The 20,942-nt window shown below is 39.4% G+C and overlaps 2 protein-coding genes across 2 annotated transcripts; both read right to left on the bottom strand.

Moving 5' to 3' along the window:
• Positions 1 to 451: 451 nt before the first annotated feature.
• Positions 452 to 6,348, bottom strand: lg23h11orf65 (linkage group 23 C11orf65 homolog). Its single transcript, XM_058375802.1, has 9 exons — positions 6,308 to 6,348; positions 4,687 to 4,798; positions 4,465 to 4,557; positions 3,742 to 3,795; positions 3,458 to 3,667; positions 1,929 to 2,062; positions 1,656 to 1,796; positions 1,363 to 1,418; positions 452 to 1,282 (listed from the first exon to the last, which is right to left on the bottom strand). Exons 1-9 carry the CDS (start codon positions 6,346 to 6,348, stop codon positions 1,173 to 1,175), a joined length of 951 nt encoding a protein of 316 aa, XP_058231785.1. The 3' UTR covers positions 452 to 1,172.
• On the bottom strand, positions 5,374 to 20,942 carry zmp:0000000991 (serine/arginine repetitive matrix protein 2). Its single transcript, XM_058376441.1, has 5 exons — positions 20,775 to 20,942; positions 16,600 to 16,670; positions 15,394 to 15,580; positions 13,984 to 14,035; positions 5,374 to 13,806 (listed from the first exon to the last, which is right to left on the bottom strand). Exons 1-5 carry the CDS (start codon positions 20,885 to 20,887, stop codon positions 9,301 to 9,303), a joined length of 4,929 nt encoding a protein of 1,642 aa, XP_058232424.1. The 5' UTR covers positions 20,888 to 20,942; the 3' UTR covers positions 5,374 to 9,300.

Raw genomic sequence — 20,942 nt, 5'->3', positions numbered from 1 at the left:
CTGTGAAATAAAACGCCATTTTTTCAGAATAGAAAAGAATAGTTTCTTTCTTTTCTTTTTTTAATAGTCAGTGAACAATAGTGAGCAGTGATTGGCTGTCAGTGAATGATAGTGAGCAGTGATTGGCTGTCAGTGAATGATAGTGAGCAGTGATTGGCTGTCAGTGAATGATAGTGAGCAGTGATTGGTTGTAGTGAACGATAGTGAGCAGTGATTGGATGTAGTGAACAATAGTGAGCAGTGATTGGTTGTAGTAAATAAAGGTGAGCAGTGATTGGCTGTCAGTGAACGATAGTGAGCAGTGATTGGTTGTAGTGTTCAATAGTGATCAGTGATTGGTTGTAGTGTTCAATAGTGATCAGTGATTGGTTGTAGTGTTCAATAGTGATCAGTGATTGGTTCTAGTGTTCAATAGTGATCAGTGATTGGTTGTAGTGATCAATAGTGATCAGTAATTGGTTGTAGTGTTCAATAGTGATCAGTGATTGGTTCTAGTGTTCAATAGTGATCAGTGATTGGTTGTAGTGATCAATAGTGATCAGTAATTGGTTGTAGTAAACAATAGTGAGCAGTGATTGGCTGTCAGTGAACAATAGTGATCAGTGATTGGTTGTCAGTTATCAATAGTGGTCATTGATTGGTTGAAGTAAACAATAGTGAGCAGTGATTGGCTGTCAGTGGACCATGGTGCTCAGTGATTGGTTGTAGTGAACAATAGTGAGCAGTGACTGGCTGTCAGTAAACAATAGTGATCACTATATGGCTGTCTTGTGTTTGTGCACATTAACACTGCTGAACACATTAACATCCTGTAGCTTATACAGTGTACTGGACTGTAAAAAGAATATATTTTACGCCTTTATTTGTCACATATACATTACTGCACAATTCTTTCTTTGCATATCCTATCCTTGAAGGGTTGGGGTCAGAGTGCAGGGTCAGCCGGAGCAGGAGGAGGGTTGTGGACCTTGCTTAAGGGCCCACTGGGGGCAGCTTGGTGGTGCTGGGGCTTGAACCCTGAACCTTCTGATCAACAATCCAGAGCCTTAACCACTTGAACTACCACCAAAATACAAAATAAATACATCAACATAAATAAATGCATATAAATTATGTGTAAAAATCTGCAGCAAAAAACAATGTGCTCTCTTGTGGCTCACAGAGTGAAGCTCTCAGACGACACCTCCTGTGTATTCTGATTGATTCAGACTGAAGACATGAGCCAGGAGGGTGTCCTCTCTGAGCTCGGAGAACTCCTGAGAGACGTGTGATGAGAGATTATCTACAACCAGAGACGGATATGTCAGGAATCAACCAGCAGAGGCTGCTGAGAGACATCGAAAGAAATCTGCGTGTCACTACCTTCCCGAAGCATTGAAGATTTACTCGTACCCACAAGCTTCCATTCATTTATATACCTGAGGAAAAATAATAACTTATGTATTTATGCTGAAATGAAAGAGGATTATACAGTTGGGTGCAAAAGTTTGCACACCCCGGTGTTTCTGGGTAGAAGAAGCACCTCATTTTATTACAAAACACAATGCCATGTTTATTTTAATACAGTTAAATCTGTATCCTCAAATATATTACATGTTCTGTAAGCACTTTTACACTATCCCCCTTAGCCAGATTATGAAGCTGAGGTGAATTACTCATCAAAGTTGAGGGCCTGGGTCCACTCGAACAGCTCGTCTACCTCCCGGTCTACGACGGTGCCGGGTTCGAGCTGCTCGACCAACAGCATGCCGGTGTCTCCGTGATCAGTGTGAGCATGCACAGCCCCTTCATCATACCTGCGCACCAGGGAACGTGTATCAACACCATCACGAATGCTCAGATGATTTCATAATAAAGCTTCAGGCTAAGATAAACAAATCAGTAGGCACACAGCGAGCTGCAGCCATCTCATGTCGTGGTGCTCTCACATTTTTTTCATCCACTCAATTTTCCGAATCTTCCTCTTTCTCTCGGCGTCTTGCCGGCGGACTAGTTTGCAGTGGTGGAATTCTGTCCTTTTGCAGCTCGTGTCTTGAGTAATGGGGTCTCCATGAAGGCAAATCTTTCAATAGACACCATGTAGAGACCCAGAATTATTCACAACACACACAAACACAACATAATTTCTAAAAAAAAAAGAAAAAAGAACCCTTTGGTGCCTGTGAAGTGAAATAAAATTAAAACAGTGAAAAAGGTAAAAATTTGCATGCCTAAAAAAAAAATTGCATACTGCTCCTTTAATGCTTCCACATATCCATAGCTCACTAATAAAATGCAATATTTCACTCCTAGGTAAGGTGAGCTGATTCTGGGCCAGAAAAAAATGAAATTAAACGGTTTACTATTTTCTAAAAAAAATCTAAAAAAGAAAAAAAAACTGTTACATACTGCTCCTTTAATGCTTCCACATTTCTATAACTCACTAATTTAATTCGATATTGCACTCTTAAGTGAGGTGATCTGATTTCCGGGCCAGAAAAAAATTAAATGACATGGTTTTCTATTTTGTAAAAAGATCTTTAAAAAAAAATTACATACTGCTCCTTTAAGCTGATTTCCGGGGCAGAAAAAAGATTAAATGACATGGTTTTCTATTTTCTAAAAAAAAAAATCTTTAAAAAAATTACATACTGCTCCTTTAATGCTTCCACATATCCATAGCTCACTAATAAAATGCAATATTTCACTCCTAGGTAAGGTGAGCTGATTCTGGGCCAGAAAAAAATGAAATTAAACGGTTTACTATTTTCTAAAAAAAATCTAAAAAAGAAAAAAAAACTGTTACATACTGCTCCTTTAATGCTTCCACATTTCTATAACTCACTAATTTAATTCGATATTGCACTCTTAAGTGAGGTGATCTGATTTCCGGGCCAGAAAAAAATTAAATGACATGGTTTTCTATTTTGTAAAAAGATCTTTAAAAAAAATTACATACTGCTCCTTTAAGCTGATTTCCGGGGCAGAAAAAAGATTAAATGACATGGTTTTCTATTTTCTAAAAAAAAAAATCTTTAAAAAAATTACATACTGCTCCTTTAATGCTTCCACATTTCCATAACTCACTAATTTAATGTAATATTGCACTCCTAGGGAAAAAAAGGTTTTGCATAGTTAAGATGATGTTGTTTATATACAGAATATTAATATATTAAAGTACAGGTCAACCCTGAATGTGGGGAACTTCATCTTCATGTATTTTTCCTGAATTAACACGCACAACATGAAGTAAGCATGTAATTAGCTGATTTGTTGCAACAGGTGTTTTGGGAGCAGGAAAAAGACTAAAATTTGCACAATAGGCGAACCAGGCCCAGGCTCAGGACCAGGACCAGGATTGAGATCCTGTGCGTTAAAGAAATCCATTTCAATTAACAGCCCTTCAGGGACATTCCTAATTTTATGACCCTGACATATATTATGTAACTAGCAGCATGCTATCAGAGTTCTGATCCACCTTGCCAGAGAGCAGCCTCCAGCCGTTGTTCTCCACCCGCCGGTACCAGCCCGAGCGGTCATCCTGAACCAGCGGGACTCCGTTATGGACCTGCTGTGCGACGGCTCTCTTCTGCCCGGGGTGAGTGTAGTCTTTGGGGCTGTTGGCACACAGGTCCACGATCGGCCGGTGTGTGAAGATTTTATAGTAGATGTTTGGAGGAAAACTGGTCTGGAATGAAAGGGTAAGTCATTAAAAGTTAATCCTGAGGAATGTGGCTTTATCAGAAATATCTGGACACTCACTCCACCGAGTCGGAAGCGAAGGTAGACTCCTGCAGCAGCATCCAAAATATCAGCCTACAACAAAACATCACAATAAATCAGAACAGCAAGTAGAAGATAAACCAAGCCGTTCAGAAGATGATACTTTTGATCAGCAGGTTTTTCTGCTTGCTTCCTTTCACGAGAAAAAAGAAAGAAGACTGAAACGTGATCCTGAAATGTGATCCTCGAACCACAAGCATTTATAGAACAATTCACCTGTGTAGTATGGCATATGACAAATATACAATACATCACTTTGCATCCCTGAACTGGGAATATATAGAGAGGCTCCATTTTATTATATGCTCTCTATCTATTATGTGCAAAAGTTTTGACGCCCCAATATGCACCCTTAGATTTTTGCTTTGCATCTTTTGCATGACTGTGTCAAGGAAAAAAATTTTTTTTCAGCTTTCTGAACATCATTCAGCTACTACCCATTAGTGTATGAATGTGAGTGTGTATCTGCAGCTCTGGCCTAGACTGGTGTCCCATCAGGGGTGTATTCCAGGTCCCCCCACGACCCTGACAAGCCCCTACTGAATAAATGTAATGCAATGAAATGTAATAGAACATTTCTCAGATTCAGAAACAAGACAGACACAAATTTTAAGAGATATGTGACATCAAATATAGATTAGACTTTTATATAGAAATATACAGTAGATTAGACAAACTGTGAAATGTGTCCAGTTCAATGACCTCTCTGGGGTTTATATATTTGAGCAGGAGACGTGGATCACCTTGATTCCTGAAGTTCACCAGATTCTTGAAGTATTTGAAAACAACAATGTTCTAAGAAGGACGGACACACACACACACACACACACACACACGCACACACGCACACACCCTGGTTTGTTGACACTGCAAGCATACAGTACACAGGAAGTACAATGCAGGTGTGTGTAATAAGACACTAACAGCATGTTTCCTCCATGCTCTTTGGATGACTTTGGCTGCCCGGTCACTCAAAGTGTCCTGCACTTTATCTTCCTGTTCTTCAACCTGAACAGGTGGAGAGGGCGTGAAGGCCCTGTGGAGTAAACAAAGGAATTGACTCACTGTTTATCACAGAAGATTATCATTTTCTGTATTTTCTTTATAGATATATGATTATGAAATGAATGTAATGGCGTCTCTCTCTCTCTTACTCTCTCTCTCTCTCTCTCTCTCTGAGATAAACCAGGATTAGCTGAGATTAGTTTTTAATCTGGCAAATATATATATATATTCTTCATAAAACAGTTGATCTAAGAGAGGATAAAATATTCACTCATCATATTCCTTCATTAGTTAATTAATTATTTATATATATATATATATATATTACTATCCATATCTGTCTAACAACCTTTCAGTTACCTCTGCCTTTAAACTCACATTTAAATAGTTAAAATAGGCAATAAAACATGACAGAGCTAGTCATTTTTTAAATTTTTTTTTTTTTTTTAATTTATTTGTAAGTGTTGAAGACAAAAATTCCAAAAATTGATTTTCAAAATTTGTGATGCAACTTGTTCAGATTTTTGTGAAAATTACCAGCACACGATTCTTCTTTTAAACTCCTACCAGTAAAGACACGTGTGTAATGCATAAGACTTCCCAGAGGGATGAAATTCCAGAGGGACCTATTTTTATTGCTTTTATACAACAGCAATATTTTCAAGCATCAATATGACAATTTTTTAATGCACGTATATTTTTTATGAATTTAACACAGCAATTTTTGATGCATTTATATGAATTTTTTATGCAGTTATACAGCAAATTTTAGGCATTTATACAACACTTTTTTGATATATTTATACCGCATTTTTTAATGCATTTATACAACAATCTTTTATGCATGTATATTGCAATTTTTATGCATTTATACAGCAATTTTTCATGCTTTTACATGGCAATTTCTTTAAAATGTATTTATACAGCAATCTTTATGCATTCATGTTAACATTTGTATGCATTTATATGCCAATTTGTTAAATGCATTTATATGGCAAATTGTTATGCATTTATACACCATTTATTAATGCATTTATCTGGCAATTTTTTAATGCATATATACAGCAATTGTTTTATGCATTTATACAACATTTGTCTGCATTTCTACGGCCACATTTTATGCATTTCTACAGCAATATTTAATGCCTTTATACAGCATTTTTCGATGCATTTATATGGCAATTATTTAATGCATTCATACAGCAATTTTTATGCATTTATATGGCAATTGGTTTATGGATTTATACTGCATTTTGTAATGCATTTATGCAGCAATCTGTTATGCTTTTACATGCCAATTTTTTAATGCATGTATACAGCTGTACAAACCCCCAAGAATGTTGTTACAATCAAAATGATAATGCATTAGAAAGTTAATTCCAATCAAGAATTTCTTATAACTGTGGTATAAAAGCCTGTGAAAATATATGCACTTGAATAGCAACGTCACGTTGAATAAAAAACAAGCTTGCAGACTTAATCTGATCATCGAGGTGCCGACTCGAGAAAGGTTAAATCATTCGTCATAGCTTCTACATACCTGCTAAGTAGATATGAACATTTCATACTCTCCTTCTTCATGCTTGCATGAACGTGGCTAGAACATTAAAATACCAATTAAAACCAGAGGGAATGGAAGCGTCATACAAGCATGTTTCAAATTTTATTACATCATAATTCCAAAAACAAAAAAACAAAAAACAAGCACAACAATATAAAAGTACAATCTACACTTCATCTTAAAAAGTCTGAAAAAATAGAAAACATTTCATTTAAGGATATATTAAGTTCTGAGACGTGTAAACAAATTGGAAGGAATTAAAAATGTTATCAAGAATATACTATATTAAAATGTTAAATTAGTACAAATAGAAGGCATGGCTATGTATTGCACAGCACAGCAGCACGCATCCAGAGAAAGGGCACTCTCCAAAAACACCTCACTTTAACGATTAAAAAAAATAATAATCTCACTACCTTTATGTGATAATCAGACACCAAGATTAGCAATTTATACGTCAAGCCGTTCGGTCCGGTCCACACCCTTCTCCATGCAAATAAGCAATACACAATGTCTCACGTAGAATCGCAACTATTTCACTAATAGTTCGGCCAAACCCTGTTTTTCACCCACGTGCGCTGGAGATGAACAAACGGACGTCACCAAAGAAACACAACAACAATAGCTGACTGGTGGTGATAAAGATAGCTTCTGAATGCACATGCAAACAAACACACACACACACACACACACACACACACACAGCCTGTTTTTGATCTCAGGGCTGGCTTCATTAGTGACATTCATGATAACTGAGTTACTGTATAGACCTGCCCTCTACTCCTTTCCCACAGGCTCAGCACAAGGCTGTCTAATGTGGCGGGTGTGTAGCTGGAACTCTACAGCGAGGCCTTCACTTTAAAACAAACATTGTCCAGATCGCGATGACGTTTAATCGTGACGTTAATATGTCCCTGAATTCCTAATACAAAACAAGCCTTTGTTTATGCTCAGCTTCATATGAGACGTATTAGTGTAACGTAATGAAATTATTTATTGCCTCTTCATTATTTAGCCGAATAAACATTTAGTACTAGTTCTAAGGGTCTAGTTTTGGTTCTTAAATCTGATTGGCTGAGCACGGTTGTATTCATGCCCCAGTAAAACGTTACACATTATACAGTAACGTTGCTTAGCAACGGAACAATCATTTGTTGTGAATTATTAATACTTAACCAGAATACTTCTTAAATTAACAATTTTATCATATACACCGATCAGGCATAACATTATAAGCACTGAAGTAAATAACACCGATGATCTCATCATGGCACCTGTTAGTGGGTGGGATATATTAGGCAGCAAGCGAATATTTTGTCCTCAAATTTAATGTGTTAGAAGCAGGAAAAATGGACAAGCGTAAGGATTTGAAACGACTGGAGGCTAGACGACTGGATCACAGCATCTCCCAAACTGCAACTTTTGTGGGGTGTTCCCGGTCTGCAGAGGTCACTATCTATCAAAAGTATCCCAAAGGTCCTGTAAGTATCCTTTAAGACCTGTAAGTATCCATAGAGACACCACCTCGCAATGTACAGCACTTAAAGGATCTGCTGCTAACATCTTGGTGCCACAGCACACCTTCAGGGATCTAGTGGAGTCCATGCCTCGATAGGTCAAGGCTGTTTTAGCAGCAAAAGGAGGACCAACACAATATTAGGCAGGTGGTCATAATGTTATGGTTGATCAGTGTACATATAGTTACCTAAGAACATTGTTATGTCACACACAGTGCTGCTGAAATCTCGAATCTTATTCGTCTATAAACCTGAGATTAGAATAGTTTTGTTTTATATTACTTATTTACTTTTATGATTTTTATACACCACACCTTTAAAAACACACCCCGGGTGTTTTATTCATCGCTTACGGATCGCTGGGTTTCACCGAATAAATCATGTCTCTGCATTCTGAACAAAATCAATTATTATTATTATTTTCTTTTGATTACATCAAGGCCACGATTTATAAAAACACCCACAGGGAGAACGCGTTTTGTTGAAATGCCGTGTTCAGGTTTTCCTATCGCAGGCAGCGTGTTGTGTAAGTCAAACATTTCTACTTGACACACACAGTTTGCATGAAATAAACTCTGTTTATAAATTCTGTTTACTCCAAAATGATTTTCTAGCATTTATTCCCAACCTCCGTTCAAGCTCTATTATTACCAGCGTAAAAAAAAAAATAAAAACCTTTCAGTAGACGTGATTGATACACTATCAATTATCACACTGAATGATATGAAAACATATATATTTTCTATAGGTCGTTTGTCATTAAATAATTTGTGTGTTGAAATTAAAAACCAATCTAGCACTTCATGTCTTGCTCGGTTAGCAAAATCTCTGCGAAAAAAAATACTGCTGTTAAAAATGTCAAGTAAAGTCTTAAGAATTTCTGTTATAGTTAATTTATGCTAATTAAGCAAGTTCTAAATAATATTTGTTCTGTGGTTCCAAAAAAAATAAAAAAATAAATCTTGCTCTGCTGTGGCTAAAATGATTTCATTTAAATGGATGCAGTTTGAAAGAATGACGCAATAAAAAGGGTGTGTAAAATTGTGTAAAACAAATAATAATAATAAAAAATTGCTTCATATACAAATCTTACGAAACACAGAGTGATCCTACAGTGCATCAATGGTCATTATCGACGATCAATAATAATCTCGAACATGAAAATGGGTTGAAACACAACACTGGGATCGAAGCAATTAGCCAAGCCAAGGGCAAGCTCAAACAGGATCAGGTGTAAGAGCTTCTGCTCATTGATTTTGTTTTGATTTTCATGCTATTACATTCACTAGTTCGATCATGACGGAGATTTTGTTATGATTTCTAAGCGACCATGAAAAGCCATGTTATTCCACAGTTATTGTGTTTTGTTCCTGAGGAAGATCAAAGTGCACAAATACTAAAACATTCGAAAACCCGCACACGCACGACTTCATTCACAACAGACGGCATTATCCGCTAAAGTTCCGTTTCTTTCTCATCATCTTCGTCACTATTCAGATAATATTCGTCATCGGTAGTGGTCTCGGAGCCGGACTCCTCAAAAGCAGACAACGTGGACTTGTAGTTCTTGGAAGGCAAAAATCCACGAGGAGACAAGCTATCTGGAGAGTTCCTGTTGCTAGCCGATGACGAGCTGGAGATTTGGGATATACGGCGAGTTTGCGGCGGAGAATGGGGTGGGGTCGGATCGGTTTCCATATCCCATGAGAATGAGACGCTGTCCACGTTATCCGGGCTCCTGAGACGGCCCTCTGATGATAACCACCCCTTGTAAGAAGTATGTCCAACGGAAGCTAAGGCATCGTTCTCAGGTGAACCAGCTGGACTGTTGATACTTGAATGTCGGCTCTTGGACACGAAGCTGTCCAGGCTGCTCAAGTCGCTGGCGCTGCCTTGCCTCGATCCTGTCGAGATGCGCCCAGGACCTGACGGACGCCCCGAAACAACGCTGCAAACCGAGACAGATCGTCCGCGCTGCAGACCGTACTTGAGATCAGCAAAGGGAGAAGATGACACCAATCCGGTCGAGTTCTGCCCCCCAGTTTTGTCTGGCTGAGCAGCATTCTCATGCTCACTGAGAGGCGTGCTATTTATCTTTTCTCTCAGGACACTGCTGTAAAACACGTTATCATTCTGTTCTTCTTCTGAAGGACATTCAAATGGAGAATGGAGTGTCGGAGACTGGCTGAGTCTGGATCTTTTGCTTAGAGGCAGTGTGGCATAGCAGTTGATATATTCAGGTTTAGGCCTGTTAGGACTGAGGGGTCTACCCAGCAGTCGCCTTCTGCTGTCCTCCATTAGTCTTTTGTGCTCGTCCATATTTGGCGAGTTGACTTGTTTTCCAGGTTTGAAACCCAAGTCAGAGCCAGTAAAGCCGCAAGATTCTATCACTGGGGCATTTGGGGAGTTGGGGGATTTTAATTTTTGACTCAGAGAAAGCCTCTGCTCTACGTTTCTATTGGATCCATAAGGCATATCGCCTAGCAGCATCTCATTTTTAGTCTTTCTTCTAACTGTCAGATCCATTTGGTCTATCTTCTGACTTCTTTGTGGACCCTTGATGTCTGAAACATCTTCAGGTTTAGTCCGTGTCCTAACTGTCAGATCATTCACTTTGTCTAGCTTCTGACTTCCCTCTGGACCCTTAATGTCTGAAACCTCTTCAGGTTTAGTCTGTGTCCTGGGTACCAGATCATAAATTAGGTCTAGCGTCTGACCTATTTCTGTACCCTTGATGTCTGAAACCTGTTCAGGTTTAGTCTGTGTCCTGAGTACCAGATCATAAATTTGGTCTGGCTTCTGAATTCTTTCTTGACCCCTGATGTCTGAAACCTCTTTAGGTTTAGTCCTAACTCTCAGATCATCCATTTGGTCTAGGTTCCTAGTACTTTCAGAAGCCTTGTTTTCTAACAGCTCTTCAGGTTTAATCTGTCTCTTAACTGTCAGGTCAGCACTTTCTTTTTCCTTCTTAATGCTTTCATAAGCCTTAACATTTGAAGCCTCCTCCTTTTTAGTCTTTCTCCTACTTGTGTCACTGTCTTCTGAAATCCTGCCAAACGTTACTCTCAAACGGTTCAACACCTGGTCCACTTTATTGGTGGATTTAAGTCCTTTCATTTCTCCCTTCTTCTCAGCCAAACCTTCTTTCTCTGCAGAAAGAGACGATGACGGAACATTATCTTTTTTACTTTTTAATGAGAAGAAGCTCCATTTTGAGGCAGGACTCTGACTTGCCTGGAATGTCCCATTTGGTTTTAAGGTTTCTGTTACTTCTCCTTTTTGTACAATGTCACTAAGAGGGGACGGGCCTAGCGGCAAAGAAAGCTCTTTGGAATTCCATCTGTCAGTTGCATAAGTGTTAACTCTGTCAACCTGAGACACAAATATGCCATTAAGTCCGTCACAAGGGATATTTTTAATGACGGAGTCGGTCTGTTTTGGGTGTGTAATGTCTGGGCTTAAGGTGGTAGTTTGACAGTCTGGGGACTTTGCATCTGTTGAGCTTTCTGAGATGCCATATTGACAGATGGAGTGCGTCTTCTCTGTAAGCTGGATATTGGTAGAACGCATTGGCTCTCTCACTGGTGAGGTCCTCTGACTCAATCGGTCTCTGACGACAGACGTATAAGACCTTTTCTCAACTCTGGGGGACAAAGCATCCACTGGTGAACTATCGTAAGAATAGGATCTACTGTGCTGGTGTGTCACAGGGGGAGATGTTTGATTGTTAGCTGCTGCTCTTGTATAGATGAGGGTGGCGTAAGGGGATTTACTAATACGAGGTACTGATCTTCTGCCAGTGTCAGGAGGCAGAGATTTTGGTGCACTGGTGAAACTGGAGTCAGCTTTCACAAGTGGATCATGTGATTCCAGGGAATTTAAGTCAAAAGTGAAGCGTACATTCTTTGAATTTTTATCCTCTTCCTGTTTTTGCTTTAGAGATGAGGTTCGAGGACTTGGAGAGCTCAGTGCTGGAGATGCCTGTGGTGGACTTGTTTGCCTTAGGTATTTGTAGATACTTGGAGTACAAACTCTTCTGGGCTTAAACTCAGATGGGGATAAAGGGCTTGACTGACCTAAAGGGCTTTGATTCATCTCCTCTAACCGCCCCTTAGTGTTAAGATAGTTTGACCATAAAGGAGATGGGCTTGTTCCTTCTACAGAAGATTCTTTCCGAGGTGAGAAGCTAAGACTCTCTGTAAATGTTCTCATTCTTATAGAGTTCACTGGGCTCGATGGAGGCTTAGTGGAAACGCTTGAGTTCTGAATGTTGTTTTGGTCAGTATGAGCCTGGGATGCAGGAGATAAACTGACAGAGGAACTCTTGACCATTGACTGAGTTGCTCCTGGGCTAGTTCTGCCATTTAAAGTGCTGGTGTTGGTCGAGTTGATCATATTGTTGATACTGTTAGACTGCACAGAAAAGCTCGGCCCAAGATTCATGCTCGTCATTGAAGTCTGGCTGATCTGTCTCTTAAGTATGCTATCAGAACTCGGGTTTGAGGAAACCTCTGGGAAAACAAATCTACTATTTGCATTTTCCTTTGGAGAAATCCAAGCAGATCTTTCTGGGATATTACATTTTGAATTCTGCATATTTTTATTGTCATACATGCTCCGGTCAACTGGTCCATGGTCCTGAGCAGATCTGAGAGTCTCTGATTGTTTGAATCTTGTTGAATAGTTAGAAAAGAGCCTTTCCCTGGTTGTATTATTTGTAGCAGGAGGATTTCTGTTAATCATGTCAAAATCCCCTGTGATTACATAGCGCTGCTTTCTTGATGAGTCAGACTCTCCCCATCTGGGCGAGGATGGGTCGGCTTTGTGTGTGTCTGGTGATGCAAGAAATCTTCTCGTCACAAGTGTCTCTTTGGCTAGATCATTTGGGGAAACCAGACTGGGTGACGTTTGGGAAATCCTCATTATGCTGTTTCTGTGTAAATCTAGAGAGCCGACGGAGGCAGGTGACTGTTTCTCCATTTGAAAGGACTCAGCACTGGGTTTTCTTGAGTTTGACCTCCTTGAAGACAAAAGCAATGTGCTGGTTGTTGGTCTAGACCTGAGTGAAGTAAAGTACTCTCCTCGATCTCCGGTCAGGTCCAGGGAGGACCTAGACAACTTACCGGAGTTTAATAACATATGCCTAGGGTTGCCAAGTTCTGTTGTTTGGTTTGTTGCATGTCTGTTCATTCTCAAAGCACTGGATTTCAAAAACGGTTTATTCGCTTCTGAGAGACGCGAGAAGCTTTCATTCTGCCATTCAACAGAGCCCCTTCTGGTTCCTGCTGATCCCCTGAACCTATTACTGAAGTCACTGAGTGGTTCACCTTGTGCCTGTATCTGCTGGGAGGGAAATCGTTGTTGTTCATTCTGACTCAAAGCAGGCAGGTTTGTATTTTGTGCAATATCTGGTCCAGCATCGCTAAAGACTCTCTTATGTCTCCTAATGCGCCCGCTCCAGTGAGGAGCGAGGACGGAAACTAAGGTAGACGTAAACATCGCTGCCGTGGAAGTGATAAGATCTGATTTCAGATTATTAACACAATGAGAATCAGGGACTGAGGGCAGAGATAAGGTCTGGTTTATTGCTGTAGGAGAACATGCACAGTCTTGGCAGTCAGAGTCAGCCTTTGAACCAGTATCCTCTCTAAAAGGGATTAGATTACTGTGAGAAAGCTTTCCTTCCGCATTCTTTCCTAGAGGGTCATTAACTCCTGATTGCCCCTCTACGCTTTCTTGCCCATTGACTCGTAGCTTTGTCACACTCTCACTTGTAGATTGTCCCTGTGTGCAGTTCTCTGCAGGCTGATCACAGAGGGCTAAGCTACGCTGTATTCCATCCGAGGATCTACGACTGGATATGTCGTGCTCATGGCTTTCCCACGAATAGACCGAATCAGACACATCCTCATCTTTAGTTGCTTTACCAGTTGACTCTCTTAGCGTGTCGACCAGGAAATCCTTTTCATGGAAAAAAACACAACAGAAAATAATTACACTGAAAAATGTGCAGTCTATTCTTTTTAAAAAGTCGCCTTAAGCATAACAACGTTCTGCTGGAATTGTAACTATTACAAAGATGCCAAAGAGCTTATGCATTAAATGCATTACAGGATTTTAAAATGTGTAAATACCTACCTTTGGACGGTGTACATCGGCTACCTTTGTTCTTGAGTCGGATTCCGTGTGCCTGTATAGAACACAACAACTTATTATTTATTATAATGCTTGCCAATTTGGAATATGCAGTCACCTCCAAAATTATTGGCATCCTTCAAGAGAAAAGTCAAAACTTCTTTTCTAAAATTTTCCACACTATTATCTTTACGAAACTGCTTACCTTTGCTCTAACATCACGCTCAAATAATATTTACAAAAATAAAATAATGTGGCTTTTTAATGTTTCTGAGCATGTGAAGGCATGAAATTCCCTAATTAGTGGCATATTTTAAAAATAATAAAAATATAAAGTCTTCCTCTTCCACAATATTAGGACAAGTGTCTCTAACTTTGTTAGACATGTCACATCTCAATAATAATGATCAGTACTAATAACTATGAAATCAGCGTTCTTATTGCACATCTTATTATCTTGCTATCTTGATGGTTTATATAATTCAGTGGTTGACAGTAAAACATTGTAGAACACAAAGACACTTAGAACATTTGCTCTAGTTCTGAAATTTCCTTGAACTTGTGCCCATTTTTTTGCCTGGGGGAAAAAAACACAGGCTATAAAACATAGCACTGCTGCATAGCTGCTCCACTCGGGCCAGAACTCAACCGGGCCAAACGAGATGAGCCACATTCCTCTTTTTCTCACGCCGACTAAGTATTATAGAAATAAACAGTCTGTACACAACCGACAAGCAGGGAGGGGTGAGGGATTAAAAGCTTGTCTGAGCTACCAATCGCTAACACACACATACACAAGTTTACACTCGCACGCAACATTTCATTGTTGCCGTGGTCCTCGGTTGGCATGCCCACCGCTTGGTCTTTGCGACCGCGAGGCCGAGTGACTCTGATTCAGCTAAGTAAACATGCCTGCTTTTCTCATATTTCACATTTTAATGGTGAGTTTTAACATGTCCATGAAATGCTGCCACACCCTCTTACCTCACCGTGCCCTGGTTAATGACTCCATGTGAGCAGAACAGTGCTCCTTTACACTCGGGAATACACACACACACTTACACACCCATTGTGGCATTCCGTGCTTCTATATAAGATCAGATTCGGTGTGCATATAAAACAAGCACCCTAAATAGCACCTCCGACTCGGACCTGGGTTCCCGTGATTGACACGTAATGATAATCCTCGTGACATAATGGGCGCATCAATAGGAAGAAAGCATGAATGGTATTTGATTGTTTTATGGCATTTACTAAGAGGGAGAGGTCCACATGCAGTTAAGAGCTGAATCTGGGTGTGGCGTTAGCACCTGAGTTAATCATTATCAGCACTGCGTGGATATGGAGTGTAGCTCTCGTGATGTAGTGTGTAAAAAGGTTAAAAGGTTGAAAGAGAAAGTCGCTCAGACGCACCGATCATTGCTTTTCAGCTTCGTAGCAACGCGGACATTTGTCCTGGGATCGCTTCTCTTTGTAGACGGGAATCGCAGTGAGAAGGATGACGTGAAGCGGAGCTGACCACGACCCTCGTCACTATTCTCCTCAGTGCTGACCCACTCCCCTTTGCTTTTTAGAAGTGCCCCGGGTTTGAAGTGCAGATCTGATGAGGACAAAAATATAGATTCAGAAATAGGAATCTAGTGCAAAGCAGCAAAAGTTCTAGCTTTTATTGACAGAATCTGCTCTATACATCCAGATATTTTCTCAGTACACAAATACCTCTGAGATAATTAGAATTATTTCGGTTTTTAGGGGTATTTGGATTTGTTTTTCTTTCTCAGATAATTAATGATGTCTTAAAATGACAACCCCATGATTGTGGATTAAGGAACACCCTGTCACTGTAAAATAATCATTATATATGTAAACAAGTATTTTTTCATTACTACAGTGATGTGCAAAAGTTAGCACCCCCCTACCCATGCATTTCTGCGTTTCTAAAGTAGAAATAGAAATAAAATATACTTCTATTTTTAAAGATATTTTGTTCCAAATTTCTGTGTAAAACCTGAAATGTGGTACAACTGAACAAGACGAGAGTTTTACATTTTACAGCTCTCTAACATGACATCTTTACTGTCTTAGTGTCTTCTCTTTACAGTTCACATTAAATCTAATGCTAAAATTGCTTGATGTTACGAAGAGAAATACTCTGTCCTCTCAGTCATATCGTAGGCATTACCTTTGCAGCGTCTGCACTCGATTATAAGTGTGTAGCTGAAATTAAAGCATATATATTAATGATGTCAACGTAAAGCTAACTAAAAAAGGAATAAATGTAGGTTTAAACTTTCTCCGAACGTGCATTTTTAAACATTTAGGTTCAGAATTAAATACTAGAACAACCCCGACCATACGAATCTAAAGATATGATGCTAGTACATGTTCGTCTGAAAATCCGTGTACTTCAGTCTGCAGAAGAAAATGATGATTAATTACAGACGATTGTACAGAAAAGGACATGGTTTTGCGCTGCACGTACATGCAGCAAACTGAACATCACGCCACAAGCTTCAACAGATTACAGGAACATCTACTTCTGACATGACTTGAGAAATTCTACAGACCGCAGCTGGTGTAAATCTCACAGGCGTGTCGGAATGGAAGCAGTTTGCTTACTCTTAGAGGTCTGGATGCACTCGGACGACGCTCTGGTGACACGCTTCTTCCTCCTCGCGTCTCGGAAAGCCCTGCGAATGCAAGAAATCCAAAATGAGCAGTACGCAACACACTGGGTTTCTTCCAAGCAACGCGGCAGCTCCAGATGTAGAAGTGTTTTGGTCGTATGTCATCTCTAGGATCCACTCCCTTGCCTTCACGGCAGTAAACAGAAACACCCAGAGCAACTGGTTCATCAGTGTGACATAACACACATACCTAATCATATAGCCCTGAAATTGTAGAGGTGTGGGAAAAAGTGCACTGTCATGCGCACTAAATCATTCGAGATGCCACTCTAATGTGTTTCTACAATAAATACTGTTACAGAGACATGAAGAGGAGAGATACCGGGCCTGGAAACTGAGCTTCAAACACACACACAGGGAAGAACACGTCGGATTGGGGAAGCTGAAGCGGGACAGAGCTAATTTGTCATACACCATAAATACACACACACAAACACACACTCTGAAACACATAGTGATTTCAACAAGCTACAGTTCTGCTGCACATAAATCTTTCAAAATGTGGCAGCAAAACTGTTGGCACCCTAAATTTCACGTCCACGCAATTTAACTACAAACAGCACCGACGAGTAAACCTGTTCACATTTCCATGAAGCTCGGAGCGTCTGACTTGCATGCGTTTCATCATATTCAAAACTCTATGTTTAGGACAGATTTCCCTTAGAGAGCTTCTTGTTTGGCGTAAAGATAAACAGTGGTTAGTTTTAATCTAACTTTTAAGCAATATTAGGTTTGAGAATGTGACTGAAACGGCCTTATACCACAGCGTTGTTGAGTTCATGAATCTGACTGGTCAGAAAAAAGCAGCTCGGAGAGTGTCTGACGTTTCTATGGTAACAGCTTGTGCACTACATGGCCCTTGTATGGCGTAAGTTCTACACAATCCGAGCTAAGTAGCCTTTATTTGTCACATATACATTACTGCACAGTGACATTCTTCGCATATACCATCCTTGGGGGTATAGCACTGGGTCAGCCATGATACAGCACCTCTGGGGCAGGAAGAGGTTTGAGGGCCTTGCTCAAGGGCCCAGCAGTAGCAGCTAGGCTTAAGCTATCCTTAACCACTTGATCTACCACCGCCCCAAAGCTTCACTGGAGAATGCGGGCATCGATCCCGCTACCTCTTGCATGCGAGCACTCTACCATTTGACCTCATTCCCCTTGTCTTGATGATACGCTAAGAGATGTTTATGGAAGGAGTCTCCAGTGTCAGTGCAGTGTAATGGTAACAGCAGCAGTATTGCTAACAATAACAGTAATGATACTAATTTTATGATAATAATTTTCCTCCTCTGGGAAACCTTCAGGAGCGGAGAAATTTGCGAGAGTTTCCCAGTAACACCACAAGCTGCAGGCTTTCTATGTTGTTTTTTTCATGAGTTTTTTAAATGCCTAAGTGACTGAAAGAAGCATAAATGTCATTGATCATATGCGAGTTATACGTGTTTTATTGCCTGCTACGTATATATTATTATTGATTTACATTCATATTACTTAGCAATGTAAGGTTCTGAAATATCTGGACACCTGACATGCGCTACAGTCTCTGAAAATCCTGGACATCCAGTGGACACAATCGCGCAACACTGGATCTCGAGGTAGGGTCCAGGAAGCATAGCCCGGAGGTCTGTGATAACTTCTTCCTTAAACATAGCTGTATTTGCCTCTTAGCCTATTTTAAAGCTTGCTCTCTGGGTTGGCTTTAATCCAAACTTCATTAAACACGTCAAAAACAAGAAGTGCACGAATGAATGTTTTCTATGATATGTTATGTTTAATAGAAAATGCCATCTCTGAGCAGAAAAAAGGCTCCGATGGTAACCTGAGCCCAATATTTGAATTGCAAGATTGTGTTAAATCTGTTCTTATAGGGTTCGTGGATTAAAATAAACATCCGCTGAGATTATAATTGATATGTGGTTATATTTTTTTTTTTAAAAGAAGCACTTTGGATAGCTGAAATACGGATATTTTAGTACGAGTGCTAAATATATATGAGCTAAGTTGAAAGAAAAGACTGTTTCTTTCTTTTTTTTGTCCTGGTTCATATTCAATGCACACGCTTAAATATACTATTTTAAATCAAGGCACCTGAAAGAAAACTGAAATCTGAGGAGATACAGGAAATCTGTTCATTTATGGTGGGAATTTTGTGAGATGAAATCTTCCAGAGAACAAGAACACGCCATGCATGTGGCAACACACACACACAAACACACACACAAACACACACACCACCCACATGGTCTGAGCTAAATCTGACAAAACCCCGTGCAGGTCTAACTAATCCCACAATTACACCTTGTGCTAAATATTTGCTGAGGATCATGCTTAGATGTCAGTTATTACACATCAGGGAGTTGCCAGTCTGACACAAATCCATCATTTTCAACTATTTACACATGCATTACAGCACTGCATTGTTCAGCGTGGAGTTTAAGGTTCGGACGCATTTACATCACATCATGTGACATTTTCTGAGTGATTTTAAAAAATAACCATGTTTGTGCATTGTCCTAAAACAAGGATCAGATTGACAGTCTCGAGCCTCTTACACGCACTTTGGCATGGTTAATAGTTTTGTAGGCAGAGCAAACGCCTACGCGAGTTGCCAGTTTGAATAGAATTCATCTCTAGTCGCACTCCCATCATGCTGAAAATATTCCTGGGGCTGATTAACAGAGCAGATTATTGGCTATCGATACGATCAAACACACACATAGCATAGGAGCAAGATATAAATATCTCAATATATATATATATATATATATATATATATATGAAAACTAAATCTAATGCAAAAATATAAGGTGGTTAAAAAATAATAAAGTCATGAGATTTACATGAGATAAGGTAGTGTGCAATTGCCTTTAAACCAAGGCAAAAAATATTAAATCTGTATATTTTTTAAAAGATTTTTCTGTTCACAAAATGCCAGAAATACAGTGGTGTTGCTTTTTTATTTTTTTTTATTTTTGTTACTTTAATGGCTTCAAAAACATAAATGTCCATAAAATACAGGATTCATAAATAAAAGCTTAAAAATTCTAAAAAAAAAAAAAAAAATTAATATTCATTATTTTAAAGATTAAATTGAAAATTGTACCACATCAGTTCTATCTTGTCAATTTGTAATTATTATTATTGTTTTTTAAATCCAGAATATTCTAGCAGTGCATTTTCTGACATATCAGGATATCGAAATCACATCGCTGTCTCTCCGGGCCCTTGTTAAAACCTCAAAATCTCAATCAATCAATCAATAAATAAATACACTCATCTCTCTCCGAGCCAAAGATGCCAGACTGCCCTTCTTGTCTTTTAGTACTTTAGTATCTTTAGTACATAAGGACTGAGATGGTGCATGTGATGTATGTTTAAAGCTTGAAGTGAATTATTTGTACATCACTGGTGCAGAAATGAGTTTCAATGCCAAAAAATCTATACAGATGTGCTCTTAGAGATTCATGAAACTTGGATGTGCAAATGACCAGAGTATTAACTGTTTATATCAAATATTTATCTTGTTCCAATGCCAAACCTGTAAACATTTGTAAACATATATTGCATCTGTAAACATTTGTCTTTACGCCTAATTATTTTATTTGGATTTATTTACCTCTACATAAACAGCGTAAACGGGCAAACTAAAAACTTATCATTTTATATTGTCCAAGCCGAGTGAAATCTGGCAACCCACTGCCTTCTGCAACACTTTTTTCCTGTAACAATTCCACAGAAGAAAGAGGTCACGTTTCAGACTACGCAGTTTTTGTGTAAAATCATTAAACTTTGACATACACGCGTACATTTTAACGTTTAAGTGGGTAGTATAGTTAGGTAGCTAGGAAATAAACATCAGTGTTAAATAAAGAGAGAGAGAGAGAGTAAAAAGTACAGAAGGTGTATAGTTGATATAATTTTATTTAAAGCTGTCTAAACGACTAAATCCGCATTCCTGTAACTGCACCAGATCCTCAAGTCGCACCGAGTTTCTGGCTCTCGGCTGTTAAAACCACACAACCTCCATGTCGGTTCAGCTGACCATCAGCTCCACGCTCCTCCAAAGTCCAGGAGCTCGCAGTGCATTTACAAACAACTCACCCCGCTTGCTCTCCCTCCGGTGATGAGTTTCCCACAGACGCACTCCCTCCTCGCTCGAGCTTCACTTCGCTCTGAAAACACTTTGACTTCAAACCTGGAAAAAGTGTTGACATTCTAGCCGAGACTCGCCGTACTCGTTTGGTGTCCTCCCGTTAACGAGACTTGGGA

This window comes from Hemibagrus wyckioides, linkage group LG23 (genome assembly GCF_019097595.1).
Source record: "Hemibagrus wyckioides isolate EC202008001 linkage group LG23, SWU_Hwy_1.0, whole genome shotgun sequence".
Lineage (NCBI taxonomy): Eukaryota > Metazoa > Chordata > Actinopteri > Siluriformes > Bagridae > Hemibagrus > Hemibagrus wyckioides.
The sequence above is the reverse complement of the archived record's forward strand: the minus strand, read 5'-3'. Positions and strand labels throughout refer to the sequence as shown.